This window comes from Ranitomeya imitator, chromosome 7, assembly GCF_032444005.1.
Source record: "Ranitomeya imitator isolate aRanImi1 chromosome 7, aRanImi1.pri, whole genome shotgun sequence".
Lineage (NCBI taxonomy): Eukaryota > Metazoa > Chordata > Amphibia > Anura > Dendrobatidae > Ranitomeya > Ranitomeya imitator.
In genome coordinates this window covers 10,015,957-10,036,449 of record NC_091288.1, presented here as the reverse complement: position 1 = coordinate 10,036,449, position 20,493 = coordinate 10,015,957, and the positions used below count along the sequence as shown (strand labels likewise).

Sequence of the window (20,493 nt, the reverse complement as noted above, 5' to 3'; positions counted from 1 at the left end):
TGACGGTGATGTCATAAAGGACGTAGAAATCCCATGTTTCTGATTCAGCGACGGGCACAGTATCGACGTAGATGTCATAATGGTTGCCATGGCGATGATGATGTCATAAAGGTTGCCTCGACCAATCAGCGATGTGCACAGTCTGCCGCGAATTCTGGAATCATCATTGTCCATATACTACGGGGACATGCATATTCTAGAATACCCGATGCCTCGACCAATCAGCGACGGGCACAGCGACGATGTCATAAAGGACGTAGACATCCCGCGTCTCTGATTGGTCGAGGCCTGGCAGCCTCGACCAATCAGAGATGCGGGATTTCTACGTCGATACTGTGCCCGTCGCTGATTGGTCGAGGCGACGGGCACAGTATCGACGTAGATGTCATAATGGTTGCCATGGCGACTATGATGTCATAAAGGTTGCCTCGACCAATCAGTGACTGGCACAATCTGCCGCGAATTCTGGAATCATCATTGTCCATATACTACGGGGACATGCATATTCTAGAATACCCGATGCGTTAGAATCGGGCCACAATCTAGTATAATAGAGCCAGCCATAGTGCCCAAATAATAGAGCCAGCCATAGTGCCCAAATAATAGAGCCAGCCATAGTGCCCATATAATAGAGCCAGCCATAGCGCCCATATAATAGAGCCAGCCATAGTACCCATATAATAGAGCCAGCCATAGTGCCCAAATAATAGAGCCAGCCATAGTGCCCAAATAATAGAGCCAGCCATAGTGCACATATAATAGAGCCAGCCATAGTACCCATATAATAGAGCCAGCCATAGTGCACATATACGAGAGCCAGCCATAGTGCCCAAATAATAGAGCCAGCCATAGCGCCCATATAATAGAGCCAGCCATAGTGTCCATATAATAGAGCAAGCCATAGCGCCCATATAGTAGAGCCAGCCATAGCACCCAAATAATAGAGCCAGCCATAGTGCCCATATAATAGAGCTAGCCATAGTGCCCATATAATAGAGCCAGCCATAGTGCCCATATAATAGAGCCAGCCATAGCGCCCATATAATAGAGCCAGCTATAGTGCCCATATATTAGAGCCAGCTATAGTGCCCATATAATAGAGCCAGCCATAGTGCACATATACTAGAGCCAGCCATAGCGCCCAAATAATAGAGCCAGCCATAGCGCCCATATAATAGAGCCAGCTATAGTGCCCATATATTAGAGCCAGCTATAGTGCCCATATAATAGAGCCAGCCATAGTGCCCAAATAATAGAGCCAGCCATAGCGCCCATATAATAGAGCCAGCTATAGTGCCCATATAATAGAGCAAGCCACAGTGTCCATATAATAGAGCAAGCCATAGTGCCCATATAGTAGAGCCAGCCATAGTGCACATATAATAGAGCCAGCCATAGTGCACATATAATAGAGCCAGCCATAGTGTCCATATAATAGAGCAAGCCATAGCCCCCATATAGTAGAGCCAGCCATAGCACCCAAATAATAGAGCCAGCCATAGTGCACATATACGAGAGCCAGCCATAGTGCCCAAATAATAGAGCCAGCCATAGTGCACATATACGAGAGCCAGCCATAGCGCCCATATAATAGAGCCAGCCATAGTGCACATATACTAGAGCCAGCCATAGTGTCCAAATAATAGAGCCAGCCATGGTGTCCATATAATAGAGCCAGCCATAGCGCCCATATAATAGAGCCAGCTATAGTACCCATATATTAGAGCCAGCAATAGCGCCCATATAATAGAGCCAGCTATAGCGCCCATATAATAGAGCCAGCCATAGTGTCCATATAATAGAGCCAGTCAACAACACATGGCTGTATCTCCACCTCCCCTATATCAGGGTCCCGAAAAAAGCGGCATCACCAAGCCAAAGCTGCAAATAATCAAAACAGAAATAAACCAGCGTGCACGTGTCTTCTTCAGATGCTCCAGTTCTTGGGGGCAGTGGACGCCAGTTTGCTGTTCTCCAATATGAGACACCCAGTTGGTGAAGTTGCCTCCTCGCATCTGTTCTTGTTTACTTCTGTGTGTATCTCTGTGGCATTTCTCTCTGGATGTAGTCTCTGTTTTCCCAAAAATTGGAGTCCGCTGACCCCCAATCTACAATCTAAAGCTGAGCTCAGGCCAAGTGTGCAATCCTCACCCGATACATTGTAGCCTGCGGGGTTATGGCACTGACATCTGCTATCTCCCCTTTACTGACTCCTTGTAGATGAGGACGGGGTCATGAGGCCGCCATTTTCCTGGTAGGTGGGATTCCATCTAGGATGGGAATATCTCCAGTATCTGGTCGGAGGAGCCCATCTCCATCCACCTGAGCCTCAGAACCTCCATGTCGAGTCTATTTGATGAACCTTTCGGAGGGGCCACAGTGCGATTAGATGAATTTGCTCTGGATGTGGAAACTTCTGCAATTATTGCCAGAAAGTTTGGAACATAAAACCGGACGGGTTTTATTTGCTTCAACTCGTCCAGAACATTGTGCAAGTTCCGCGCCCCAATAGCAGCATTAAATCCCTGAATGTTGGACCTCGTCTACCTGAGCACAATCCGCCGAGTAACTGAAGAAGCCGCAGATAAACCATGAAGAAGACGACTTCCATTAGACACATTGTTTCCTCCCGTCTTCTAAACATTAAACCTGTCATTCCCATATAAAGTGGAGGCTGGAAGGTGGTAAATCTATAAAGCGCAGATTAATGTGCAGATGAGCGCCTCTTTTATTCTTCCCTTTCTGTGTGTGAAATAACCCGGGAATGTTAATGGCATTTTCCGTATCCCGGCTCATCCATTAAATGGACGTGAACTAATGTAATTTGTATCAAAGGGAGAAAATAAAGAGAAAGAAAGGTCACGACCTTGTGATGTGGCTACAGGAGGATTTTATCTGCTCACCTTATGAGCCATGTAGAAGTACGAAGGGCGAAGCTGCATCTCCCCAAACATCTATAAGGAATTGTTAATAAAGTCACATGTGCACAAACAATAAAAGGCGTCTCCACAATCTGAGTGATTGAAATCCAAGCTTAAAGAGTCTTCATCAGGTTTAACGTTGCCATTTTCATTTCTATATATTTATTGCTTCTCTGAGTTTTCCTCTTTTTTTCTTACATTTTCCATATGACTCCACAGGTATGCCTTTTTTTTAATTTAGAGCTTTACCCAGGGGGTGCTCTTCATAGTATGATTATGGAACTAAATGACCACTGAAAAAAGACTCATATGTCTCCGACCAAATGGCTGATTGAAAAAACAACAACAAAAAAACAAACCAAACCAAACAAATAACGGAAAACTCAGGGGAGCAGCCAAAATACAATAAGAGCAAAAACTAGTCATTTCTGACCTGGTGCCGGGTTCTCGGTAAGTGAATAATTCAAATAGTTTATTTAATGTATTAAATTATATGAAAAAAAGTCATACTTTACATAGCACGCACGTTTTTGATCCCAAATAGAGTTCTTCATAAGACTATAACAGATCAGAAAAAGGAGGCCTCTGTCCTCATCAGGTGCCTTAAATAGAAGGACAGCGTGTGTTTCCGCTCCTCTTATGCACTGCAGCAACTGCATATAGATGTATACAGTCACCACTAGAGGGAGCTCACTACATACAGATTTATACAGTCACCACTAGAGGGAGCTCACTACATACAGATTTATACAGTCACCACTAGAGGGAGCTCACTACATATAGATTTATACAGTCACCACTAGGGGGAGCTCACTACATACAGATTTATACAGCCAACACTAGAGGGAGCTCACTACATACAGATTTATACAGTCACCACTAGAGGGAGCTCACTACATACAGATTTATACAGTCACCACTAGAGGGAGCTCACTACATATAGATTTATACAGTCATCACTAGGGGGAGCTCACTACATACAGATTTATACAGCCACCACTAGAGGGAGCTCACTACATACAGATTTATACAGTCACCACTAGAGGGAGCTCACTACATACAGATTTATACAGTCACCACTAGAGGGAGCTCACTACATATAGATTTATACAGTCACCACTAGGAGCTTGTAGTCTGTGGAGGAAGGTGCTGTTTTGTGTGCTCCAGGAGAGTAACCAGTTTTTTACTCAGGAATCCCCCCCCTCTCTGACCCAGGAAAGAGAGGGGTGTATTGGATGGACTGTGGGGCTGAGTCCCCGTCTCCCACCCCTCGGTCTAGGCCGGCGAGGGGTGGGAGCTCATCGCTACCGGCAAAGAGGGTCACCAGATCCGGCAAGGCCCAGTACATGGTGGAGCCCAGGAAGACCCAGGAGGGCTGCAAAGCCCCTAAGGCTGAGGCGAGGGCCACTGCGGTGTCTCCTCCCGGAGGTGAGCAGAGTACTCGCAGAGGTGCAGCGGCGCCGGTGCCGAAGGATTGGGGCACTAGGGCCGCACGGGAGACGGTTGACAGCTATGCCTCCCGCGTCCATGCGTACCTCAGCGAGCATGAGGAGGCTGGGAAGACACTCAGGAGACTCCGGGAGGAGATGAACGAGGTGAGGCAAGCTGCAAGCAGAGCCTCCCGCACAGAGAAGTCTGCCCTAACAGCCAGGATATCCAGCCTGGGGATATGCATTGAGGGCATGGAAGCCCGGAGAGCGGCGATATTAAACAACAGCGGGCCCTTCCGGGAAAAGCTGGAGAATGACGACCGATTCCACAACATGGCTGCTGCAAAGGAGCCAGAGGGGTCTCGGCGTCCGACCCAGGTGGAGGAGGTGGACCATGAGGAGATGGAGGAGGCACCGTACCCACCTGGGGGCTTGGTAAGTGATCTCCAGGCCACACACAGCGGGATAGATCCAGTGCAGGTCCCACTCCCATCAGACCATAGTATTTCAGAGGATGATGGGGGTGATGCGGATGATAGCAGCAGCGAGAACAGCAGCAGTGGGGGTTGCCTCGTATTGCAGCAGATCCGTCAGCTAGAGCCCCCAGTAAATTATGCCCACCTGAAGTTTGGGGATGAGGTCTGCGGGGACGAGGCAACCGGGAGGGGGAAAAAGAAAAGGAAAAAAAGGAAGAAAACATCGGAGGAGAGGTTGGTGTTTGTCCCCCTTCCTGGGACCCCCCGATCCCGCTGTGTGGAGCCCGCTACCCACCCCGGCCCGGGACCTGCAGTGGGTCCGGTGCGAGGGAGCGGGGAGAGTACAAGTCATATGGCGCAGGTCGCCGTCTCTGCTGGCGGTAGCAGAGGGGGCGAGAGTGGGCATGCGGCTGCAGAGCCGGACAGTGTGCATGGTCTGGAGAGTGGCCCTGAGGCGGGCAGTAATAAAACCTGTGGAGGTGTCCAGGCCCAATCCTCTGTGGAAACGGGGGACGGCCTGGCGCCTGCTGCACCCGCTGACGCTCGGGGGGTAGGGGCTGTGGGTACCTTGCCGGTGGTCACCGCTCCCCGCAGTGTTGGCGGTGCGCTGTCAGCATCATCGGCGGTGTGTGCTGTGGTGTCGGGGTCCCCCACATGCAGATCCGATGCTGGGTCAAAATCCGGGACCCCGGCACCGGTTATCATCTCGGGTGCAGCTGTAATGGCTGCGGTAATGCAGGTCCGGACGGCATCCTCGCCGAAGAAAGTCGCACCGCCGGGGTCCTCTGCATGTGTGTCACCTGTATCTGTGGGGGACCCGGCGGTGAAGTGCACACAGGAGCGTGGAGATGGTCTGCAGGAGAGGCTGGAGCAACAGTCTGCAGCTGCCAGCACATGCTCTGCTGAAAAGCAGGGTGTGGTAATCAAACCCTGCAGTATTGATCTTAAAGGGGCAGCTGCACTGCAAACAGCAACAACCCCAGCAGAAAGCAGAAAAAAAAATGTAAATAATAATGGAAGTGGTGCAAGTGGTGTGAATAGTGTGTGTGATGGTGATAATGGTGAAGGGTCAGGGGCAGTTTCTGCTGGAGGTATGGTTGGTGTGAATGGTGCCAGTGCGGTGATTTCTACTAGTGGAAATGGTGAGGCTGAGGTAAGTGAGGTGGAGATGGTTGACTGTGAGGTTCAGGGTTCAGGGAATATAGGGGCTGGTCCATCGTCCCCCTCACCTGCAGCCGCCATTAGTTATGCGGCTGCTGCCGCTGGGGTTCCACAGGGGTCTTCCTCATCTCCGGACCCAGGGAATGAAGCTTTTCGCCGCCGTTTCCTGGAGGCCCTCAAAAAAGGGGAGCAGACGATCAATGTAGAGGGAAGAGAGGTGGCGTTGTCCTACTGGCTAGATAAGTTTGGTCTAGCTGCCTTCCAAGAGAAAAGGGGGGGGGGAGACCGTGTGGTCCCTCCCGACAGCCGGGCAGGGGGTCTCCAGGAGAAATGTGGTTCGTCTTCGCTGGAGGGGCGATGAAGCGTGTCCATCCAGGACAAATGTGGTGAAGCTCCTCATGAAGATGGACTTCAGGGCTATTGACATCTTTGCTCTGATACATCCTTTTGGGACCTCCACCTTTGATATCAGCTTTGTTCGGCCGGAGGGCTTGGAGCTCTTTTGGTCGAATTATGAGCTGGTAAAAGAGGAGCCCGGCTGGCGAGGTTTCGCCGTGGAAGCAATTTCTCGCCAAAGTGGGCCGAAGAAAGTGACCGTTTTAACATATAATGAGTCTCTTTCTGGCGTTGACATAATGACCTGGTTGAGTCGGTACGGCGAGGTTGTGGAGGTCCCGAAGAAGAACCGGGACGATTTTGGTATCTGGTCAGGGGGCTGGACCTTCATGGTAAAGTTGAAGCGTTCAGGGGGCACTGTCACCCACATCCCTTCCTCGGCTTTTCTGGGAAGGGATCGGATTCTGGTCTTCTACCAGGGGCAGCCGAAGGTATGCCACAGGTGCGGTGATCCTCGCCACTTCAGCGCGGGCTGCAAGGTGCAGAAATGTGCCTTGTGTGGCGAGGTAGGTCACCTCGCCGCATCCTGTGGTGTCATTCGATGTCACCTGTGTGGTGATCTAGGTCACCCGTTCAGCCGCTGCCCTCGTTCCTTCTCTAATGCCATGGCCAGCCGGGCGGAGGGGAGCCGTGAGGAAGTTCCTGGCGGTGCAACTTCTGCAGAGGTTGGAGGTGGTAGCGGGGGAGGAGCTGAGGGGCCGATGAGGAATGGCAGGGCTAGGGGCCCCTCTTACCAGCGGAGGCAGGCAAGGCGTCAGGAGGGCAGGGGGCAGGAGGAGCCTCAGGAAACTGGGGTAATGGCTGCCCCCTCCTCCGAGGCGACAGCCCATGTCACTGAGGCCCCGGGGGAGGAAGCGGTGAATGAGGAGATCAGACGGGTGGAGAATGAGGAAGCGGCTGATCTCTCAGATGCCTCTCAATATGAAAGTTTTGATGAGGATGGAGGGGAACAGCCAAAAGAAATGGGTGACAAGGGTACCAAGAGTGCCAAGAGTGCCAAAAGTAAAAAAAAGAAGAAAAAAGGTGGAAAATCTTCTTCCCTGACCAAGGTGCCTAAGGAAGGTCCCACCAACTCCCCTCTGATCCCTCTCTCCAACCGGTTCCAAGCCCTTGACGATCCTGCTGAGACGGGAGTCGGGGTGAGGTTCCGGGGGTAACATCGGGAGGGCCTTTGGGAGGCGGGGGAGTCCCTTCTCCGGGGGGTGTGTCTTCCTCGCGAGGTGGGGACGACCCTGGGTCCGGAGATGAGAAAGAGGTGGGAGGGATGGATACCTCTGTCTCTCTGAAAAGAAGAGGGGGGGCTTCATCGTCCGGAGACGAGCGGGCTAAGAAAAAGGGTGGGGTGAAGAAAAAGGCCATCTAACTCGATCACTCATGATGGCGGCACCCACCCCGTTGACTCTAGCGACCATTAATGTCGCTAGTATAAAGTCTGATGCGGCTAGATTTGCGGCCTTTGATTTTCTCACCCGATTTGAGGCTGAAATTTTGTTTTTGCAGGAGACCAGGCTTACGGATATGGGGGCCATACGCAAGGCGAAGAGCGAGTGGAGGTGCGGGTCTTCGTACTGGTCTCTTGTGGCCGAGCCGTGTAGCGGGGTGGCAGTCCTTTTTAAGACTGCATCGGTTGAATGCCGGAGAGTTATCGAGGTAGAAATGGGGAGGTGCCTGGTCTTAGACGTCTTCATGAGGGGACAGGAGCTTCGGCTCATTAACATCTATGGTCCGCAGTCAAAGTGGGACCGTATATGTCTCTTCCTGAAGATTAAGCCCTATCTTTTTACCAGTCGGCAGGTGGTCTTTGGAGGTGACTTTAACACTGTCACAAGGCTTCGTGATAGGGGAGGCTCCATTGACCGGCTGGCTTATGATAGTAATACTCTTAATAGCATAGCTAGTGACGCTCGCCTGGTGGATGTCCACATCCGGCACACCCCAGGTCACTGTGGTTTCACCTTTCATAGAGGTAATTGTAGGTCTAGGATAGACAGGTTTTTTTTAAAGGAGGAAGCCATCTCTTCAGCAGTGTCCGTTGTTGAGGTGGAGTTCTCCGATCACTGTCTGATTTCTTTTTCTCTGAATGTTTCAGAAACCCCTCGGATGGGAAGGGGACTATGGAAGCTGAATTCATCCCTCTTGGAAGAAGCAGAGATAAGACAATCCTTTGAGGACTTTCTTCAGAGCCAGGTACCGCTTTTGGATCTCTGTAGCGATAAGTCAGAGTGGTGGGAGATGTTCAAAGATCGGGTTGCGAGTTTCTTCCGCCAGCTCTCGAGCCTCAGGAGCCTGTGCAGGTACCGCCTGTGTCAGGAACTGAGGAGGAAACTCGAACATCTCGTCTCGGCTGGAGGTGACCGTGAGGAGATCTCCAGAGTGAAGTCTTTACTCAAGAGGTGTCAGTACGATAGGCACACATCTTTGGTTTTTGAGAGGGATTTCGGGAGGTACCGCTCGCCTGACCCCTACAGAAACTGTAAGATGTCAGTGAGTTGTAAGGTGGTGACAGGTTTGGTCGACGATACGGGTTCCCTGAAAAGATCCAAATCAGGGATCCTGGAGGTGATCAGATCTTTCTACTCACACCTCTTGGGGAAGAGGGATCTGGATCGGAACGTGATGTCGGCTTTCCTGGCCGAGGCCGTCCCTGAGCCAGGGGATGACCCCTCGCTTCACGTTTTGACAGAACCAATCAGGGAAGAGGAAGTGCGACTGGCCATTGATGGGCTTCGGCCTAAGAAATCGCCAGGTCCGGATGGCTTAACATCCGAGTTTTATAAGACCTTTAGGGACTCCTTGGTCCCTCTCTTGACTGAGGTGTTTAACGAGTGTCTCTCCTCGGGCGCTCTTTCCCAGTCGATGAGGCAGTCTGCCCTGATTATCCTGTCAAAGGGTAAGGACCCGTCCCGTATTGAGAATTGGCGTCCCATAGCGCTTCTCAATACGGACCGGAAGGTTCTGGCAAAGGTGCTGTTCAAACGGCTGGTGAAGTTTGCACCCCGGCTCCTTTCGGGGGCCCAGCACTGCTCTGTTCCAGGCCGCAGTACGTTTAGTGCTGTGCTCGGTGTCCGAGAGGCAGTGGAGCAGGGCAGGGCAGGTCACTGGAAGGGGTACTTGCTGTCCTTAGACCAGGCGAAGGCTTTTGATCGGGTTAACCACGAGTACCTCTGGTCCGTCCTTCTGAGGTACGGTCTGCCTGGGGGGTTTGTAAATTGGCTAAAGATCTTGTACGCGGGGGCAGAGACTTTCCCGCTCGTGAATGGTTGGTCTGGCCGCCCTTCTGAGGTTGGGTCTGGGGTCCGCCAGGGCTGTCCATTGAGCCCGCTGTTATACGTGTTCGCGATAGATCCCCTTTTAAGGAGGATTGAGCGTGGGCCGTTGGCGGGAGTCAGGATGGACCAGGTGGCCACGGAAGCCACTCTGAGGGTGGTAGCGTATGCCGATGACGTCTCCCTTTTCGTGTCCTCGGGTGAGGAGGCGGAGTGGGTCATGTCTGAGGTTGATCGCTACTCGGAGGCTTCTGGGTCCAGAATTAATCAGGAAAAGTGTGAGAGTCTCTGGCTGGGAGGGGGAGACCCTAGTTTTGGTCTCCCGGACACTCTTCCAGAGCCCCAGGCATCGGCAAAAATCCTAGGCATCGAATTTGGCCCTGGGGACTACCCCCAGCAAAATTGGGAGGGCAGACTTAAGATCGCCGCCCAGAAGGTGGACTAATGGAAGGGTTGGTCTTTGACCCTGAGGGAAAGGGTTAGCCTGGTTAAGGGTTTTTTGCTACCCTTGTTAATATACCTGGGCAGCATCTGCATGTTGCCAGAGCCGCTCTGGACACGGGTCTACAGCCTGTTTTTCCAGATGTTATGGGGAAATAGGCTGAACCTAGTCAAGCGGGAGGTCACATATCGCACAAGGAGACTAGGAGGGTTGGGTATGGTCAACCCAGTGGTGTTTCTAATAAACACTTTTGTCAAGACTAACATCGCCAACCTCTGGTCAGAGAGGGCTCCTCCGTGGGTATTCTCCTGCAGGGGATGGCTTCGGCCCTTCTTCCAGGAATGGGAGACAGGAGGGCAAGTGAAGGACCTGCGCACACCGCACGGGCATCTCCCGGCTTACGCTACCCCGGTTCTGAAGGTGATCCGCCGGTGGGGTCTGGGAATGTGGGAGATCAGGACCATGTCGAGGAAATTCCTTGACAGGAGGGTTCTGTTGACCCATTTCCAGAAGCCTCTGGTGCTCTAAGATTGCCCAAGTCGGGATCTGGAGGGTGGGCTGAGGTTATTGAATTCTACACGGGTCCCCTTGAAGTTTTGGGACTTGGCTTGGCGCTGCTTCCATGGGAAACTGTACGTAAGGGACAACCTGAAGTGTAGGAACTCCGATGATCGGGGTTGTCCCCGTGAGGGGTGTTGCGACACGCTGGAAAGCATGGAGCACTTCCTCCTTCAGTGTCCTTTTAATACAGGGGTCTACAACAGGGTAGGTGCTTCCATAGGCTGGCCTCGGCTGGCACACCTTTCCTATGCGGAGTGGGCGTATGGGGCATTCGGATCCCTGGGTGGCCGAGATCGGGGCACTTTATTTCTAGTCAGTTTAGTCGTCAGGTTTTACACGTGGAACGCACGGTGCTTAGTGTCAACTCAGCAGAAAATCCTCCCCCGGGACGAGGTTGTTAGGAACATTCTGGGTGGCCTGGTGAAAGTGCGCTCTCTGGAGTATGACAGGCTAGGTGCAGCGAGGGCCTCTCTTCTCTGGAGAGGGTTCTCATTTAATGTACCTAGGGCTTAGATAAGCAGGTAAATGATAGGGACAGGTAGATAGCCTCAGTAGGGACAGGTAGATAGTTAGGGACAGGACAGGGACAGCCCAGGGACAGTTAGGTAGGCACGCGGTGAGTTAGGTATGGTAGTAGGGTCAGGCAGGGAGAGACAGGGAAAGGTAGGTAGATAAATAGGGGCAGATGTCTAGACAGGTAGGGTCGGCTGGTAGAGTAAGGATTGCTAGGGTAGAAGCCTGTCATCTCCGGTTTCCCGGTGGCGGGCTGGGGCTTTTCACGATCAGATTTTTGTTTTGCAGAAGTGAATTACTGATATAGGGCTTACAGGCACCAATCCTGGCTCTGGGTAAGTGTTGTATATAGAGAGTTATGTAGTATTGTAATGTAAGGTGATGATCCTGTGGCTTTCAGGGTTAAAGCACCTGTCTTGTAAACAAGAGGTTATGAGTTCCTCGGTGAGGTTATTTTTGTATTGTGTGGGTGTTTTGTGGTGGGAGGGAGGGGTTTGGTGGTAGGTTGTTTATGGTTGTATTTGCTGTGTAAAAAGGAAAAAAAGGGGGAAAAAAAAAAAAAAGGAAAAAATACAAAAAAAAAAAATTATAAAATTTAAAAAAAAAAAAAAAAATTGTGTGTTTTAGATAGATGTGTTTAAGCCAGGTGGCTATAGTGTTTCTTTTTGGGCGATGGACCAGAGTTTCTTTGTTAGGTTTGCTATGAAGTGTGTATGTGCGCGTGTATTAATAAAATGTTTCTTCTCTCCTTGGGTGATGTAACCTGGGGAGGAGGAGATCTGGAGAATCATAAAGTGAAAAGACAAGTAAAGGACAGAAAACAACAAGAAAGAAAGATGGAGGAAGCTTCTCTGAGAAAGAAGAAGGCAGTTTGTTTTCTTTTGCGGGGTTGCTTTGACTGGGGGCTGTTATGCTGGACTCGGACTTTGCTTTGGACTGGGGGGGGTAATGTTGGACTCGGACAGTTGCTTTTGCTGGGGTTTTGATTTTTGCTGTTTATTGTAAGTTTTGTATTTTTATAATAAAAGAGTTCACTACATATAGATATATACAGCCACCACTAGAGGGAGCTCACTACATACAGATTTATACAGTCACCACTGGGGGAGCTCACTACATACAGATTTATACAGTCACCACTAGGGGGAGCTCACTACCTAAAGATTTATACAGTCACCACTGGGGGAGCTCACTACATACAGATTTATACAGCCACCACTAGGGGGAGCTCACTACCTAAAGATTTATACAGTCACCACTGGGGGAGCTCACTACATAGAGACTTATACAGCCACCACTAGGGGGAGCTCACTACATACAGATTTATACAGTCACCACTAGGGGGAGCTCACTGCATACAGATTTATACAGTCACCACTAATGGGAGCTCACTACATAAATATTATACAGTCACCACTAGGAGGAGCTCACTACATACAGATTTATACAGTCACCACTAGAGGGAGCTCACTACATATAGATTTATACAGTCACCACTAGAGGGAGCTCACTACATACAGATTTATACAGTCACCACTAGGGGGAGCTCACTACATACAGATTTATACAGCCACCACTAGGGGGAGCTCACTACCTAAAGATTTATACAGTCACCACTGGGGGAGCTCACTACATAGAGACTTATACAGCCACCACTAGGGGGAGCTCACTACATACAGATTTATACAGTCACCACTAGGGGGAGCTCACTACCTAAAGATTTATACAGTCACCACTGGGGGAGCTCACTACATACAGATTTATACAGCCACCACTAGGGGGAGCTCACTACCTAAAGATTTATACAGTCACCACTGGGGGAGCTCACTACATAGAGACTTATACAGCCACCACTAGGGGGAGCTCACTACATACAGATTTATACAGTCACCACTAGGGGGAGCTCACTACATACAGATTTATACAGCCACCACTAGGGGGAGCTCACTACATACATATTATACAGTCACCACTAGGAGGAGCTCACTACATACAGATTTATACAACCACCACTAGGGGGAGCTCACTGCATACAGATTTATACAGTCACCAGTAGGGGGAGCTCACTGATTTTTCATTGTAGATTTCATTACTAGTTTAAATCCTATTATCCACTGAGCTCCACTAATTACTGAATGAAACAAAGAATTCATTAATTAAGGCTATACCCCTGCAGAGGATTTAAAACTCTATAAAATAATGGGACTTTGACTACTATAAAGATACAGTGAATTATCAATATACCCAGTGTGGAATTTGCATGTAAAACAAAGTGTTATTAAAATATGGAGGTTCACAATGAAATTACATGCAGTATAGTTTGAGCCTCTGTGTATACTTATTATGTATCTTCTTCATTCTCTCTCCATCCAGAATATTTCTTCTCCCGTCCTCTTTCGCTTCCCGCAGTCTTATCCTCGTGTTCGTCTATTGGTTTAGAACTCCGAGTTTTTAGTTTTGATACTTGAGATACAATGTTAATTACTGTAAAGTCCACAGTCAGATTCACCTGCTCCTGATTTTATGCCTTTCCATTTACCATTATTATTATGCTCCGTTCTCCCCTTTTACCTATTTTCAGTTTTCTTTTTGGATAATTAGTAAATGTGTCGGTCGTTTACTCTGGTGTTTGATGAGAATTGCGCTATTGGGAAGTTGGAGATTTCCCTGTAGTCAGTCACCGCGCCATCCAGAGCAGAACCAATGGTGTTCCCTAGTAATGGATCCCCGGCCCCTGCCGCACCGCCACTCTGCTAGGGCCCCACACAATTGGTTTTATTTCCGCAGTAAACCCCAGGTGAGATGTTGCGTGCCATTAATTGTGATCATTGCAGAGTGATCAGGTGGATTTATGAGACAAATGTCGTATTAACATGATGGTGAAAATGTACTAACATGGTGCAACCTGCAGAGGTTGTATGAGGGACGTGTGCACAGCCAATATCAACCAAAAGAACATTTAACACACCATATAGTGTCATTGTATATGGTACTGGACCAGAAAAAACGGACACTCTACCAGACCTACAAGAGACATAGAGTACAAAATCCAAATGTACAAAAGTAACAATTTTATTCAGAAAAATATATAAATTTTAACAATAATGCACATGATAGCAAAAGGCATTGGACAAGTGGCGCACAGTGTCAAAAGTAACCATTGCACGGTTCTACAGTTTAGGGTATGAGGCATGAGGTAGAGAACGGCACATTCCTTATGGTAATATGGCATGTAAACATCACACTGTGGGCACTGGTCACCCGTCAACAGCCAAGAAACCAGAGTACATAAACTAGTAAAATGTGCACATGACAGGGGAGTATTCACATAGTCAAATAATTATATCATGATGTAAGACGTATATAAGAACAATCCCACAAATATTTGTGCAATAAGGTTAAACCAATACAAATGGAGATGCACAAAGGAACATCTTACCCATAGTAGACTGTGTGTGGTAACGTAGTGCAATGGAGGACAGCCCCAACGCGCGTTTCTCGTGGGCTTTTTTGGGGGGGCCGTGACTCCTTGTGTGCTTAGTCGATAATATATAGGAGCAAGTTCATTAGACAAATTACCTCCAGATGTATCGCTCTGGAGCGGGGGGGGGGGAACCAATGCATGCGCAGTGATGGTCATTGTTAATGTGACACTGCTTCCGGCGTTCGTTGTGACGCTGCGGGTAGGGGAAAATCCCTGAATGACATCATTTCCTGCAAGGGTCACAATCAAGCGCCGTCGGCAGCGCCAGCTGACATCTGACGGCAAAGTGCATGCGTCCGTCTTGAACTCCATTGCGGAAGGGACAAAGCACTATGGTATCCTAGCAACGAAGGCAACTACCTAAATATGTATATCCCGACCACATACTTCTAATCAAACAGTACAATATAGATACAGTGGGGCAAAAAAGTATTTAGTCAGTCAGCAATAGTGCAAGTTCCACCACTTAAAAAGATGAGAGGCGTCTGTAATTTACATCATAGGTAGACCTCAACTATGGGAGACAAACTGAGAAAAAAAAATCCAGAAAATCACATTGTCTGTTTTTTTTATCATTTTTTTTGCATTTTATGGTGGAAAATAAGTATTTGGTCAGAAACAAACAATCAAGATTTCTGGCTCTCACAGACCTGTAACTTCTTCTTTAAGAGTCTCCTCTTTCCTCCACTCATTACCTGTAGTAATGGCACCTGTTTAAACTTGTTATCAGTATAAAAAGACACCTGTGCACACCCTCAAACAGTCTGACTCCAAACTCCACTATGGTGAAGACCAAAGAGCTGTCAAAGGACACCAGAAACAAAATTGTAGCCCTGCACCAGGCTGGGAAGACTGAATCTGCAATAGCCAACCAGCTTGGAGTGAAGAAATCAACAGTGGGAGCAATAAATAGAAAATGGAAGACATACAAGACCACTGATAATCTCCCTCGATCTGGAGCTCCACGCAAAATCCCACCCCGTGGGGTCAGAATGATCACAAGAACGGTGAGCAAAAATCCCAGAACCACGCGGGGGGACCTAGTGAATGAACTGCAGAGAGCTGGGACCAATGTAACAAGGCCTACCATAAGTAACACACTACGCCACCATGGACTCAGATCCTGCAGTGCCAGACGTGTCCCACTGCTTAAGCCAGTACATGTCTGGGCCCGTCTGAAGTTTGCTAGAGAGCATTTGGATGGTCCAGAGGAGTTTTGGGAGAATGTCCTATGGTCTGATGAAACCAAACTGGAACTGTTTGGTAGAAACACAACTTGTCGTGTTTGGAGGAAAAAGAATACTGAGTTGCATCCATCAAACACCATACCTACTGTAAAGCATTGTGGTGGAAACATCATGCTTTGGGGCTGTTTCTCTGCAAAGGGGCCAGGACGACTGATCCGGGTACATGAAAGAATGAATGGGGCCATGTATCGTGAGATTTTGAGTGCAAACCTCCTTCCATCAGCAAGGGCATTGAAGATGAAACGTGGCTGGGTCTTTCAACATGACAATGATCCAAAGCACACCGCCAGGGCAATGAAGGAGTGGCTTCGTAAGAAGCATTTCAAGGTCCTGGAGTGGCCTAGCCAGTCTCCAGATCTCAACCCTATAGAAAACCTTTGGAGGGAGTTGAAAGTCCGTGTTGCCAAGCGAAAAGCCAAAAACATCACTGCTCTAGAGGAGATCTGCATGGAGGAATGGGCCAACATACCAACAACAGTGTGTGGCAACCTTGTGAAGACTTACAGAAAACGTTTGACCTCTGTCATTGCCAACAAAGGATACATTACAAAGTATTGAGATGAAATTTTGTTTCTGACCAAATACTTATTTTCCACCATAATATGCAAATAAAATGTTAAAAAAACAGACAATGTGATTTTCTGGATTTTTTTTTCTCAGTTTGTCTCCCATAGTTGAGGTCTACCTATGATGTAAATTACAGACGCCTCTCATCTTTTTAAGTGGTGGAACTTGCACTATTGCTGACTGACTAAATACTTTTTTGCCCCACTGTATATAAAGGCGATAAAGTGTAAATGTGCATCAAGGTGACGGTACAAATATAACGACATAGTATTATTAGTAATGAATATTACCTATTCCACAATAAAATACAATACAGAATATTTACGAGGCATTAATGAGTCAGAGACATTAATGCAAATATACAAATAGTGATTGGTGATAATCCAAGAGTGAGGAGTAACGTCCGTGTTATGGAGAAGTCGATCCAGAAGTGTCCAATAAGTCCAGACTGAATAGTGTCCATTTCTTATAGAATGGTCCCATATTTTCCTTTGCTGACTCGTACCCGTAACTCCCGTGAGTGGGGCCTATATACACCAGATCACACATGGTTGCTTCTGCACGAAATGTACTGTGTGATCCTGTATTCCCTATTGCGGTCAGATGTTATCATATTACTGCACGCCAGGGAAAAAGCCCCATCTCTGCCGGCTCCAAAGAAGTGTCTGGTTTACTGACATAATGAAGCAGGATGTCGCGGAGGTTCTTACTTCTCCTAGAGGGGTTTGGGACAAGGACTTGGACAACATGGGTTCTGTCATCAGAACTGACCAATGTCGGTTCAGAATTTTACGCATCGTCTCCGGCTGGTGGTTGTAAGTGGAGATAAAGCGGATCGCGGGATCTTCCCTCTTGCTATTTTTTGAACCAGCCAACAAATCGGCCCGTCTGCTCCCAATAGCTCGCTGATAACCCTTTTTGATAGATCTTTTGCTGTACCCTCTATCCACAAATGTTTTCCCGAGGTCAGGGGCCTGCTGGTCGAATTCCGAATCCTGGCTCGGAGGAACTGTCCAATTGGGATTAATGGTAGAAGCAGAATGGGCAGAGGAGGCGAGTAATAAAGCATTGGTAGATGCGACAAAGGTTTATCTCTACACATCCGTCCTCCCGGACACTAGAATAGATATCCAGGAATGAGATCTCTAGGGTGGAATGTATATGTGAGTCTGATTGTTCTTATATACGTCTTACATCATGATATAATTATTGGACTATGTGAATACTCCCCGGTCACTGGTTTATGCACTGATCACTCTGGTTTCTTGGCTTTTGCCGGGTGACCCGTGCCCACAGTCTGATGTTTACGTGCCATATTACCTTAAGGAATGTGCGCCACTTGTCCAATACCTTTTGCTATCATGTCCATTATTGTTAAAATGTATATATTTTTCTGAATAAAATTGTTACTTTTTACATTTGGATTTTATAGTCTACGTCTCTTGTAGGTTGTATGTGAGTCATGTGTGCTGCATATTTATTACATCATCATCATGTGCTGCATTGCTGCATGGGTGCTGTATGTGTGTTGTACAATCTGCGTTGTATGTTCTACATGAGTGTTGTGCAGTATACGTCGTATAGGTGCACCGTGTAGTATGTGTATTGTATAGGTGGTGGACGCACTGTATTTGTGTTTCACACTGTATTTTCTGTATGGATGATGTATGAGTGTTGTATGTGTAGTGCCTATATGTGCTGCATGGGTGTTGTATCTGTATTGCACACAATAGGTGTCATGTACATGCTGCAAACCTACTATCACGGGTGTGTCACGTCCTCCTGAGAGGTCTGGGGTTAGGCAATCTTTACGTACTGTGAATAGCAGATCTTCCATTTAGCCGCTGTGTTTTGTTCCTCATATTAAATGGACTTTGTTTCCTTTACTTCCGTTTCTGTTACTGACTTTTTGTATGTTGGTTGGAGACGTGCAGCTCCATCTCACAGCTGCTCCTCACTTGCTCATTTTCTCCCTCTATGAAACCTGGCCAGACCTTCTCATCCCTGCCAGTGAAAGTTTTACTTCCTGGCTTGCTGGAGTTGGTGTGCTGAAGTTAGAGTTCGTAGTTGCTGCTGGAGACTGTTGTCTGCTGTTTTTGGATGTATGCTTTCTACATTATCCTATACCCGTTTGAGTTGTACCTTTCTGTCCTTCCCTTTATTCTGCTGGAGCGCCCCCAGACACAGGGTCACGAGTTCTCGGTACCGGGCCTCTCTGGTTCGGTTCTGAGGCTGTCACGGTGGCTTGACCCGGTCCGCAACCCTGCTAAGGGGCGTCCAATAAAGGTGGTACTGTCTGTCAGCGATTCGTGACGCCACCTGTGGTGTTCGGTCAGGGTGACCGACGCTGCTCGGGGTCCGCTGGGGTGATGGAATGGCAGCTGGATGGTATACCTTCCCACAGGTGCAGTGTGTCCCCAGGGCTTCCCAGTAAGGTGGATGGTGATGGTGTGAGGTGCAGTCAATAACGATGACACAAGACGTACCATCATTCCCCTTAGCAGCAGAGTGTCATACTGCAACGACCAGATCTCCGGGGCGCTGGCGCTGCACTTCTCTACCCTTGGCTTGTATATAAAACCACTCCGGCTCCCGGCCCGTATAAAACCACACCGGCTCTTTATAAAATTACACCAGCTCCCGGCCTGTATATAAACTGTCTGTAGGGAAAACATGGAGCTTAGCGAAGTTGAGAAACACTTAGCTGCAGCAATCTGTAACCTTGTAGAAATATCAATCTGCAGGAGAGCTGCGCACACAAAACAGGAGACTTTATAATTGAAGAGTTTTACAAAGTTGCTTCTTTTTTTATTTTAACCCTGCTGTTCTGTTCGGTCTGGGGAGACCTATTTTGAACTTTGGTATTTTTTGGGGTGTTCAAGATGCGGTTCTGAAACTTGTGGTTGATTGACTTAAATGAGGATGGGTCGGTCGGCCACGGGTTTCAGAGCCGCATCTTGAATATTTTAAAGAATATTGAAGTTCAAAGTCGGTCATTTTTGACCAACAGAACAGCAGGGTTAAAAATGTGTTGGCAAAGTTCACACAGCGTTTAATGGAGAGAGAAAGCTGCAGCTGTGCGTAGTGTAAATGTGAGTTCTGATTAATATCATATAAAGCTGCGGAGTCTTCGTGTACATTGTATCTGACGCGTGACCAGGACTCTGCGCTTTTCTGCATCTTCTGCTACGTTCCTTATAAAGGTAAATGGCGTCCGAGTCCTCGGGGGGTAAATGACATAACCGGCTCCAGTCTACACGTCGTGATAAATCCGATCTCCCGCAGTTCGCATTTGCTTAGTTTTGCAGCAGAGAAGTTGAATACAATATTAGCAAAAGGAAAATCATTCTCGTTCGTCTCAGTTCAGGCTGAAACGTTCCCAGAAATAACCTGTCGTTTCTGATTGAGGGGAAATCAGTGATTGAGTCCTGGGACTTTCCTGGAGATAGAAAATTGCACCTTCCGCGTCCGACTGAATGAAGTGGGAGATTCACTTCTATATCATGTGTCTCCCAAAATGTCTCCGCAAAATAATTTACCATCAAAGGAAAATAAGTCCTGCTCTCGGGAGATTGCTGCAATGTGATCTGAAGGCTTTGGTGAAAAAGAAAAAGATGCTGATGTAGCAGACCGGCGCCGCTTTTCTGTAATCTGTGCTGTGCATCCTGTTTATGACCGCTGCAGCCAGTCAGAGGCCTGGATCATCCGTTCACATCCCATCTAAGCTGGAAGAAATTCTGGTGTGGAATAAAATCTGAAGGCGATGACACGCCCATGAGACGGCAGGAGACATTGTACAGAACACAGAAGAACAGCGCCGGTCCGGCAGGCGAATATCGGCTTCCACCGCCCGCGGCCCATTTATTATCTGTTTTAAAGTAGTTGACAGTTCCTTAAAGGGACCCTGTCACCTGAATTTGGCGGGACCGGTTTTCGGTCATATGGGCGGAGTTTTCAGGTGTTTGATTCACCCTTTCCTTACCCGCTGGCTGCATGCTGGCTGCAATATTGGATTGAAGTTCATTCTAT

The 20,493-nt window shown here is 48.3% G+C and overlaps 1 protein-coding gene across 1 annotated transcript; it reads left to right on the top strand.

Annotated features, from left to right (window-relative positions):
* The first annotated feature begins 4,058 nt into the window (after window positions 1–4,058).
* LOC138644367 (uncharacterized) lies at window positions 4,059–9,651 on the top strand. The gene is made up of 2 exons (XM_069732660.1): window positions 4,059–4,786; window positions 8,474–9,651. Exons 1-2 carry the CDS (start codon window positions 4,157–4,159, stop codon window positions 8,507–8,509), a joined length of 666 nt encoding a protein of 221 aa, XP_069588761.1. The 5' UTR covers window positions 4,059–4,156; the 3' UTR covers window positions 8,510–9,651.
* Window positions 9,652–20,493: the final 10,842 nt, after the last annotated feature.

Bases quoted from the DNA above. Each gene is read 5' to 3' on its own strand.
- LOC138644367 (XM_069732660.1), top strand. From the start codon at position 4,157: ATGGACTGTGGGGCTGAGTCCCCGTCTCCCACCCCTCGGTCTAGGCCG. The intron at 4,787-8,473 runs GTAAGTGATCTC...TGAATGTTTCAG, and splicing joins CGTACCCACCTGGGGGCTTG to AAACCCCTCGGATGGGAAGG.